Consider the following 10,180-nt stretch of genomic DNA (forward strand, 5'->3'; position numbering starts at 1 on the left):
TAGTAAGGAAGAGGTCCAGGGGCCACACACCCCACCCCGAGGTGACCAGTGAATGACTAAGGCAACACCACATCTCCATGTTGCTGTCGAGGAAGGGCCATATATTCATTCATTCATTCATTCTCTAGTCTGCACGGGGAAAGGGTCAGAGCTGGTTTCACAAGTGAAGCAGTGCCCACTGGGTACAGGCCGAAGCAGCTGCAGCCATAGCCCTGTTCCCTATTCCAGCACTAGGCGCAGAGCTGATGAGTAGGATGGGATTCGTACCCACCTAGGTTTCTTAGCTCTGCTGAGGGTCAGTGAGGAGAATTGGCTTTAATACACAGGGATGGAAGAAAGCAATCAGACATAATCATAGCCCTCCCCCTCAGTCCAGAGCCTGCCAGTCTCAAGGGCTTAGAGAGGAAAGCAGTCAGGCAAGAGTTCTGGGAAGACAGGAAAGCCTCCCATCCTGCCCATTTTGATAGCTCCAGTTAGCAGGGGGGCTCTGTCCAGGCCCTCACTCATCCCATGGAGTTACACTGAGCAAACTGGTCTCTGGGAAGAGACCCAGAGCCTGGCTCTCTCTCTTTTTCTCAGATGGCTTCAAGTGCTCAGGGGAGCCATCTCCAGCTTTCTCATCCCACAGTGATGCTGAAGCCACAGTGAAATCTGTTACGCCAGTGATTGAGGAAGGCTCCAAGTGCCAGGGTGACAGGTAGAGGGGGCATCTTCTTCTCTAACACAGCAGCAACACACCAGTTGCTATCCACGAGGCCTGAAAAAAATAACAGACTATCAGAGGGGGGAGCCAATACCACACCTTGGGGGTGAGGGGAGAGCACAACAGATCAGGCATCCTTCAGTCAGTCAATAAATATAAATCAAGTGCCTACTATGTGCCAGGCACTGTGCTAAGTGATGCCACAACTCTACTCCACCAGGATCCTCTTCCCTATCCCTATACCCCCCCTCACCTCTGAACACCATGTTGGCCTGGGGCAATGTCAAGTGGTATCCAAAGGAGAAGGTGGTGTCCTGCAACCGAGTGTTTGCCTCAAACTCTACTCCAACCTGAACCTGCGCCCCCACGGGTGGGGAGAAAAGAATAAATAGGGCTGGTGAGGGCCATCAGGAAGAACATGAAAGGGTCAGCGGGGCTCCGAGTGAGGACTGGCATGATGGGGACAAGCAGAGGTGATGAAGAACACTTGAGTCTGGCTTGGGTGCGGGCCTCACCTGCTCATTTGCCCTGTGGTAATAACTTGCGTGGGCCCCGCCTGACCCCACATTCAGTGTAGCCACCCAGTGCAGAGCTGCAAGAACCAACAGGGGGTGGCGGTCACTAATGGTCATTAATGGAACACAGGCCACAGACCCCCGAGCAGACCAGAATCAGCCCAACCTCATCCCCATCCTGTCTCATTTCATACCAGAGTACTTCCCAGCCAGCGTCAGGATAGCCCCCTCCTCTCCTGGGCGCCGGTGATATACCAGCTCTCCCCCCAGCACCAGACGTTGAGTAAGGCTCTGCAGGAAGTGAGCGACCATGATCACTGTGTGGGGGGGAGGTGGGGGGTGGGGAAACATGGGGTCAGGGAGTAATCAAGGAACCCCCTTTGCCCAGGACCAATACCCCACCAGGAGCTTCCCCAACTACACATCCCTCAAAGCAGTATGGTTATAGTAAGGAAGCCTCCCCCTTCATTCTGCCCTTAAGCCATATAGACAAAAAAAAAAGGGACAGAAAAGGAGAAGCGATGGCTGGGCAGCTGAGGTTAGAAAGGGAAGGTTTCCACCCTCCCCCTCTCCAGCTCCCCACACTGGTTCCTCACCTGATTCCCCAATCAGGTCAGGGTTCCCCAGTGTCAGAGTGGCAGTATAGTCATCCCCCCCGATACTCCCCATCAAACTGCCACGTCAGGAACTTGGCCTGTTGGGTCTAGATGGAAAAGAAGTAAGCCTCGACCGCTTCAACCCCACGCCAACCTCCCCAGTAAATTCACAACCCCTTTCACATTTCCAGACCCTGACAATCCGCCACCCCAGGTAACACTTCTCTCCATATCTTTAGAATAGGGATACCCTTGGTTGGAGGAAGGCAGTGTGCTATGGGGGTCAGTACTGGTGGGTCACCTGGAAGACTGCCTTGGCTCGGAGCCGCTCTGCCACGAGAAGCAGGACCTGGGCATTGAGGCTCCCCACTGCTGTCCATATCCCCCACAACAGTAGGGAACACCTGTCGGAGAAGATGGCTCGGTGAGAGGGACTCTGCCGGTACCAACATCCCATTCCAAAAGCCAATGGCAGTACTTTCACAATTGTATCCAGCGCCCTCTGGTGGAACCAGAAAGATGGACACAACCCACAACGAAAAAAGAGGACCGTCTTTTCTGCCTACTCAGACACATAAAAGCTATAAAGGATCTTAGAAATGCTATCTAAGAAACATATCTATGAAGACACTGCTGGGTGAACTGTGAATTGGTCCGACCATTCCATTAAGCAATTTGAAATTACGTTAAAAAAGTGATTTAAAATGTCCACACTCTTTCACATGTAGATCTCATTGCTAGGCTTTTACGCCACAGAGGCCAAAGACAGAAGCATAAATTCCAGAATATTCATGGTAGTACTTTTTGTGATGACAAGAAACTGAAAACAAAACAGATGCCTATCCACTGGGGAACAGCTAAATAAGTTACAGTATGTAGATATAATAAAATATCAATAATCTGTAAGAAAAATTAATATGGAGAATTCAGAGAAACATAGGAAAACTTATATGAACTGTGGAAGGGTAAAGTGAGCAGAACCAGTAAAATGATATACACAGTAATGACGACAATGTAAACTGACAGAAAAAAATTAGAATCCTATATATTAAACTATAAGTTCTTTGAGGGCAGGGACTATCTTTTGCCTCTTTTTGTAAGCACTTAGCACAGTGCTTGGCAAATGGTAGGCATTTAATAAATGTTTTTTGATTGACTGATCGGAAACTTGGGTGGAAGATGTTAGTGGGATGGAGACAGAATGGTTATTCCTCAAGAAGTACCCCCTACCCTTCATTAGATCTTCCCAGACTCAGGTCCTGCAAAAAGAAAACCTTTTCAACCTCATCTTCACGGTATTCACTTAGGTTTCTGGTGGGATAAACCAACTGTTTGATCCCCTTACCTCAGTAGAACTGAGCTGTTGGTCACCAACAAAAGCAGCATGGAGGTGATAACCTGACAAGCCCAGGGCACTCATGTGCACAGTGTGGGTCACCTGAAGAAGAAAGGGTTATAGGAGTGTAGGTTAGCAGATTAATGGGGAGCTCCTCTCTTTCTTGCCACTCAAGTAACCCCTTAACAAACCACATATATGAGGGTCACCCTGATTTGTAATTCCAGTCCTTCTCTATCCCCTACTCCCTCCCCACAAGGCTAAGAGGTAAAAGGATACAGGAGTCACTGGTTTTCTTCCTACCATTTTGAGTCATATATACAGCCTAGCTAGAGGTTGGAAACAATAGATGGCAGGATGAAGGGGTTCAGGAATAGGTCAGGATAAGGGGAGCGGTGGTCTGGGTGGAAGGAATCAGGTCCAGGGGATTTCTACTGGAAAATGAGAACACCTGGAAATGGCTGCTCAGAACCTTGTTGACAATGAACTTCACTCCCTCCATCTGTACTGGGAACACATCTAAAATACAGGAACAAAAGAAAGGATTAGTCTAGACAGGGGCCCTCTAATCACAAGGAAACCTCCTCCCAAAGAGAAAGGATAGATGACTGAAGGGAATTACTCACTCCTTAAGCCTTGTAATTCAGATACCCCCATCTAACCATGACCTACCACTCCTGGGACTATTCACCCAGGCCCTGGGAAGCTATCTTATCAATTTGACCTCTGTAATATAGTTCATCCATCCACCCCTCTGTTCCTCATAGGGGTCTCCCATTATGATTCATGGACGCTAGCTTCCTAACAGATGTTTCCTACTTCTAGTCTCCCTTCCACTCCAATACATCCTTCATGCCACAACCAGAATATTCTTCCATATACTCCCTTTCTAAATCCTTTCTGTGACTCCCTGTTGCCTGAATAAAAACTGAATGCCTGGCATTTAAAGCTCTCCACAATCTAGTGCCATTTTATTTCAGGCCAATGCCCTTCATGTAGTCTAGACTCTAACCAAACTGGACTACTCTGTCGCTAAAACATGCCCTAAACTTCCTAACCTCTATGCCTATGGTCATGCTATTCCATATATCTGAAATGTCTCCCCTTCCTTAATCCTTAAAAGTCTAACTCAAATTCCACCTCCTCCAGGGAGTTTCTCTTCCTTCCTCCAGTTAACCTTTCCCCTTTAGACTTCATGTACATTCTACAGCTCTCTAATGTACTAAACAGGTAATATTGCATATTACAGTCTTCATACACTTTATACCTTTCCACACACTACAATCCAGCTATGGGGGCCTATTTTCTTTCTCTTGCCCAAGATACTCCATCTCTCCTGTCCCCCACGCCTAGAATACTGTCCCTCCTCACCTCTACTTACCAACTTTTCAAGATTCAGCTCAGTTCCCACCTGCAGAACTTTCTCCCCCCACCCCTTCCCTCTAAGAGTTCCTTCCATTTACATTGTATATGTTGCATGCTACATAGTTGTTTGTACGTAGTTTGAACAATTGCAATGTGAGCTCAATCAAGTCAGGGATTGTGTTTGCCTTTCTTTGAATCCCCAGCACTTTGCTCAGTGCCTCGAATTATTTAAGAGGTTACTTAATAAGTTACCTGGGTATGTTCCTTATCCCCAAACTAGACAGTAATCACTGGTATCCCTCCCGGCCAAAAAGTGCAGGGCTTGGTAAACAATTGGTGCTCAATGAATGACGAACTGAGTTCCGACCCTTAGGTTTTCAGCCAGGATCCCCACCTTTGCAGAGCCGGTGCAACTCATCGAAACTCCCCGGGTTGGGCAGCGGCTCCTCGCGACGGGCGCTTCGGCGGGGCAGAGCTCCCGGAGGAGCCAGGCCCAACATGTTCCCCATCTCAGCCTGGGGGAGGGTGGGGGTGGGGTCCAGGAGAGGGGTCGCTACTGACCTCCCCAGCCCCCGCCGACCCCACCCCCCGCTACCCAGCACCCCAACCCCGGGTGCCTCGACATGCTCGGACCCTGCAGCTGGAACGGAGGAGGGGAGTGGAGGAAGAGAGAGATATCAGTGGGACAGACTGGTAACTCAGCCCCTCCGTACCCCACCTGTCGCCCCAAAGCCATGCCCAGCTCCATCACCTACCCTCCAAGGGGCTCCCTAGCCCCGCCCGCCGCCCCCGGACCCCGCAGCCTTAAAGTCCACTCTTCCATCTTCCTTTGCTCTTTCCGCTGCATCCAGATGACCCCAAGTACAGTCTGGCTCTGCATCCACGGTCCTTACCTGCTCAGGCCACCGCGCCACCCTTCTACCCCCGGCACACCCCGGTCATCTTGATGGGGGCGGCCATCTTGAGTGAGGGCAGAGCCGCGGCTTCACAGCGCCCTCCTAGCGCGGCCGCGAGCGCCATCTTGGATCCTGGCAGCAAGGGGAGGAAAAATCACCCCTCGCCACGTGGGCATCAGGTGCCGCCCCCTGTCTCTATCCCACCAATGAGGAAGGAGATCTCCGTGTTTCAAAGGCCAATGAGAAAAAAGGAAATCGTGGCGTAGAGGGCTGAGGGGCGGGAGATTCCTGTACTGTGAGCTTGACAAGGACCTGGGAATTGGTTCATGCTGAAGCCCGAGGGCTTATACCTCCAAAGGTGCTGGGAGAATCCCAAGGATTCCAGCCCACTAAGCGGAAATGTCAGGAAAGGCCACTGCCTCCCCTTCTGCACCATCCGCACAGTGCAGAATGTGCCATGGTTCTCCAGAAGTTTTCATGTGTCAGAGGGGCATCATTCCCTCCTTTTTTTTTTTAAAGGACGGTTGTGATTTCATGAGTGCCTTGAATTTCCGATGTAGAAACGCTCTCTGCCTATGCACATTGACAACTCCTCTCTAAATTAGAGTTGCCCAGGGCTCCGAGAGGTTGGAATGATTTGACCGTGGTTGTGTTCTAGGGCAGCACTTGAACCCACGTCTTCCCGACTTTGATAGACCCTTTATCCAAACCCCATAGATACCCCCAATTCAAGACGACTCTCAACCACACACAATAGACCTGCAACAAGTATTTATTAAGCGGGTACTATGTGCCAGCGGTTGCTAAGCATTAAGAATACCAAGAAAAGGGAGGGTGCAGAGGGGAGAAACAGTCTCTGGAGCTTACAGTCTAATGGGGGAATGCAATTACGTACAAACAAAATATGTAGGCTAATTTGGAGGCAATCAATAAAGGAAGGCACGTGCATTAAGGGAGATCAGGAAAGGCTTTTTGCAGAAGGTGCCAGTTTAGCTGGGACTAGAGGAGAACTAGGAGACAGAGATGAGGAGGGAGAGAATTCCAAGCATGTGGGACAGTCAGTAAAGATCCAGGGAGCTGGAAGTTGGAGTGTCTTGTAGAATAAGTGGTAACAGCATCGGCCCCTACTCAAGAGCTTAAGTGTGTAATTGTTTCTGTTGTTCAGTCGTTTTTAGTCCTTTCCGAGGCTTTGTAATCCCACTTGGGGTTTTCTTGGCAAAGATACTGGAATAGTTTGCTATTTCCTTCTCCAGCTCATTTTACATATGAAGAAACTGAGGCAAACAGGGTTCAGTGACTGGCTCAGGGTCACACAGCTAGTATAATAGGGCGGGGCTATTTCCAGAATGCATAAAAATCAACTTACTTCTCTTCTTTGTGCGGAGAGAGGTAGAGGGGGGTTAGATGCAAAAGGAATATGGGAGTGGCTAGAAAAATATGGGAATTTCCTTTGTAAGAATGCCATTCCATTTAGCAGCTCAACCTTTCCTCCAAAGAAGAACCCATAAGAAAAGGAGGGTAACAGAATCTAGGAGTTCTCACTCCCAACTCTCTTCTTTATTCCATCACCCACAAGCCTGTTAGGACCAGTAAAGATGCCTTCCAGCCAACTTGTCTGAAAGATTATGACAGCAGGGATAGATTGCCTAGATCCTTAGTTGCTTTTTCATTAAATGCCGTATAGCTGCAGGATTATATGCTGGAATCAGAACAAATGAGCCTCTCCCCCCCAACACAATTCTGATCCCTAGTCAGCTGCAAGACCCTAGGCCCTAAGCACAATCTCACCCCACAGTCAGTTCTGTGAAACCTGATGACTCAGGCTCTGCTGACCAGTTACAATTTGCAGCAGATTAGATAAAAAGTGACTGGAAGACCTTTAACCTTTATAGCACTCTGCAGTCTTTCTCCCAGTGTCCCTTCAGAGCCATTCACTTGGTGGGGACGAGTCCGGCAACCCTAATTATTTTGTTTAGTGGCTGGGCAAGTCACTGATTATCCATTTGCCAGAAGGACATACATTCTGGCCTTCCAAATTCCATTACATATTAACCTGGGAAAAAGACAAAAACAACATTCTCTACCCTCTGACCTCAAAGCTCAGATACCCCCATCCTCCAGTCCTTATTTCTATACCTCAGCCTATAGATCCCCTGCTTAACCCCCACCCCCACTGTCTTTAAGGATTTCCCCCAAATTACAGTTTAGGGGAGAGGGAGAAAGGGTTCCCTAAACAAGAGATGACAAAACTGAGACCCAGAGACTTGGTGGAACATATGAAAAGCTTTCCAGAGGAGGATTCAGGAGTACTGGGTCCTTTCTACCTTTCCAATCTTCTTCCATTCTGATGTGCTTTAAATACTCTCTGCTACCTTCACACTAGCTGTTACTCCCCGTGCCTGGAATTCTCTCCTTCCCAATGTCGGACTCTTTGAATCCCTGGCTTCTTATAAGACTCAGCTCACTTCCTCTAGGAGGCTTTCTTGTTCCTAGCATCTGCTAATGCCATCCCTTCAGGTTAATCAATCTCTCTTTACCATCACTTTGAGCTCCTGCTTGTCCCTCCTCAGCTCTCCTATCAGTGTGATCTGTTTACCCTAACTATGATCCCTGACCCACTGGGTCTTGCCACAAACTTGGTCACCTGATGGGGGAAGGGAAGTAGGTAGGTGTATATAACCCCTTTTCCCCCTGGGCAGATTCACACAGCCAGCGACCTGACCTAGACAAGGTAGGGTGAAATCTGGAGGGCAGTGTCTATGGGGGCATTTGGGCTATGATCCTGGGAAGGAAAGGGAATGAAATGGGCTGGGGGGCTGGAGAGAGTTTTGGAAAGAGACCCAAGGAGGGTGGCCCAGGGGCTATAGCTGCTGATTCCCATTCAGTTTCTTTCCCAACCCTTTTGTCCCTAGACAGTTCAACACTGATTTGACATCACCATGAAGCTGCTTGCCCTGACTGTGCTGATCCTGACCATCTGCCACCTGGAAGGTATGTGTTAGGGAAGAGGGCAAAAGTGCCAGACCACCCAGTGGTCTGTTCTCCTATACAAACTGGGCCAGTTAAAAGATCCAAGGAGAAGGTTCCCTGGGTTCTTCCCCATTCCCCCCAACCCAGAAATCTGGTTCTTTAAAGAAGCAAGGAGCCAGATGCCTGGGTTTTGGCTAAGTTTATGGGGAGGAAGACTTTGAGCCAGACACCTGGGTTGAGACTGAGCTTGGTATGTGTATCTGTCCAGGAGCCCTGGTTCGAAGACAGGCAGAAGAGCCCTTGACAGAGAACGTATTCTCTCAGTACTTCCAGAAGCTGACTGATGTAATCAAGGAAATATCGGATAAAGTTAAAGCCCCAGAGGTTCATTCTCAAGTCCAGTAAGCATGGGAAAGGGAAATGGGCATGGGGAGCAGGTAGGGATGGAAGACCTGGGAGTGGAGATTATGGGGCTAAGGTTGAAGGACCTGCTGAACTGGGTGGGGGGGGGTTATCCTTTAGTAAGCCAGCACTTCTTGGCCACAGGAAGAGCAGTAGCAATAAGGACCCTGGAGTTCATCAGTATATTTCTGAAAGGGTTCCCTCTCTCTCCTCTTCCCCTAGCCAAAGACAGACTAGAGTTTGGTGACCTGGGTCAGTCTACCCTGACACATTTATACATTCCTCTCTCACCAACCCTTCTCCCCCTAGCCAGTTCCTATCCCCCAAATGCACTGACTTTTGTCTTCATCTATTCCTAGGGCTTATTTTGAGAAGTCACAAGAGCAAGTGGTCCCACTTGCCAAGAAGGCCTTCACAGACACAATGACCTTTTTCAGCTCTCTTGTGGAGTCGGGCAAAAAGGCTGCCTGCTAGTAGGATTTTTCCTATTCCCAGCTTGCCTTTGAACATACATATTACATAACTTCAGCCCACCCTTCCCAAACCCCTTTCAGACCAGTCTTCAAGCTGTCCTTTCCTTCCCACTCCCTGAACATCCCCTGTTTTCTACAATAAATATTACATGAGCCATGCCATGTGTCTGATGCATTTCTGAGATCTCAAATAGGCAGGGGGGGCTTTGCAATGGGGGAGGGAAGAGCGTCAAAGGTACTAGGCAGGTATGAGTACTTTCAAAGAGAAATAGAGTATTGGGGTTTGGTGTTTAGGATAAAGGGTTGTTTTTTTCCGTTCAACTAATTATCTGAGTTGGGAGGAGGTGGGGGGGTGCCTAACCTAATGAGGGGTGTTAAGGGGTAAAAGAACAAAGTGGGAAGACAAAATTAGGGAGTTCAAACTCAAGAAATCCCTCTGCAGGGTGGGAAGTAAATGTTATGGTGAGGGACAGGAGCTCACTTGGGGACCTAGGTAAGAGTATAGATTTGAGGAGCTCTGGAATGGGAGTAGGGGGAGACACACAAATTACCCATGAATAAATGTCAAAGCAATGGTTGCAAAAGGTGTCACCCAGAACATACACAACCTCCAGAATCCCTCCCCACAAAAAATAGCCTAATATTTCCTCTTCATGCTTCCTCCCTGCCCATTCATGCATCCTCACCCAATTCTTTAACCCCTCCATTCAGATCCACTATCACCTACTAACCAGGTTCCTTTCCTAGGGAAGGTCAGACTCTACGCTGTTACTATCCTAGGGCCATTGGTTTCAGCTCTCTTGGGGCCTAACACAGAGTGGATGAGATTTAAAGTCCTGGGATGTGGGGCAGGAGAGAATGAGGTTTTTTTCTAGAAACAACTCAATTTACTTTTAAAACAAATATTTCCACTAGCCTCCATTT

At 48.7% G+C, this 10,180-nt stretch overlaps 2 protein-coding genes and 1 long non-coding RNA gene across 3 annotated transcripts; 2 read left to right on the forward strand and 1 right to left on the reverse strand.

Moving 5' to 3' along the window:
* Positions 1-74: 74 nt before the first annotated feature.
* On the reverse strand, positions 75-5,514 carry TOMM40L (translocase of outer mitochondrial membrane 40 like). The gene is given in 12 exon segments (XM_078155019.1): positions 75-757; positions 957-1,059; positions 1,219-1,295; positions 1,413-1,535; positions 1,815-1,872; positions 1,874-1,921; positions 2,116-2,181; positions 2,183-2,218; positions 3,160-3,252; positions 3,602-3,669; positions 4,910-5,030; positions 5,409-5,514. Coding segments are annotated over 11 exon segments (927 nt in total). The 5' UTR covers positions 5,025-5,030; positions 5,409-5,514; the 3' UTR covers positions 75-617.
* LOC144457531 (uncharacterized) lies at positions 607-2,145 on the forward strand. Its single transcript, XR_013486899.1, has 3 exons — positions 607-697; positions 1,416-1,501; positions 2,054-2,145. It is a non-coding gene; the product is annotated as an uncharacterized LOC144457531 (long non-coding RNA).
* A 2,532-nt stretch (positions 5,515-8,046) lies between the features above and the next one.
* Positions 8,047-9,415, forward strand: APOA2 (apolipoprotein A2). Its single transcript, XM_020972089.2, has 4 exons — positions 8,047-8,142; positions 8,324-8,402; positions 8,650-8,782; positions 9,143-9,415. Exons 2-4 carry the CDS (start codon positions 8,351-8,353, stop codon positions 9,255-9,257), a joined length of 300 nt encoding a protein of 99 aa, XP_020827748.1. The 5' UTR covers positions 8,047-8,142; positions 8,324-8,350; the 3' UTR covers positions 9,258-9,415.
* The last annotated feature ends 765 nt before the right edge of the window (positions 9,416-10,180 follow it).

This window comes from Phascolarctos cinereus, unplaced genomic scaffold (assembly GCF_003287225.1).
Source record: "Phascolarctos cinereus isolate Bilbo 61053 unplaced genomic scaffold, phaCin_HiC Scaffold_5;HRSCAF=322, whole genome shotgun sequence".
Taxonomy (NCBI): domain Eukaryota; kingdom Metazoa; phylum Chordata; class Mammalia; order Diprotodontia; family Phascolarctidae; genus Phascolarctos; species Phascolarctos cinereus.

Bases quoted from the DNA above. Each gene is read 5' to 3' on its own strand.
- APOA2 (XM_020972089.2), top strand. From the start codon at position 8,351: ATGAAGCTGCTTGCCCTGACTGTGCTGATCCTGACCATCTGCCACCTG. The intron at 8,403-8,649 runs GTATGTGTTAGG...GTATCTGTCCAG, and splicing joins GACCATCTGCCACCTGGAAG to GAGCCCTGGTTCGAAGACAG. The intron at 8,783-9,142 runs GTAAGCATGGGA...ATCTATTCCTAG, and splicing joins GAGGTTCATTCTCAAGTCCA to GGCTTATTTTGAGAAGTCAC.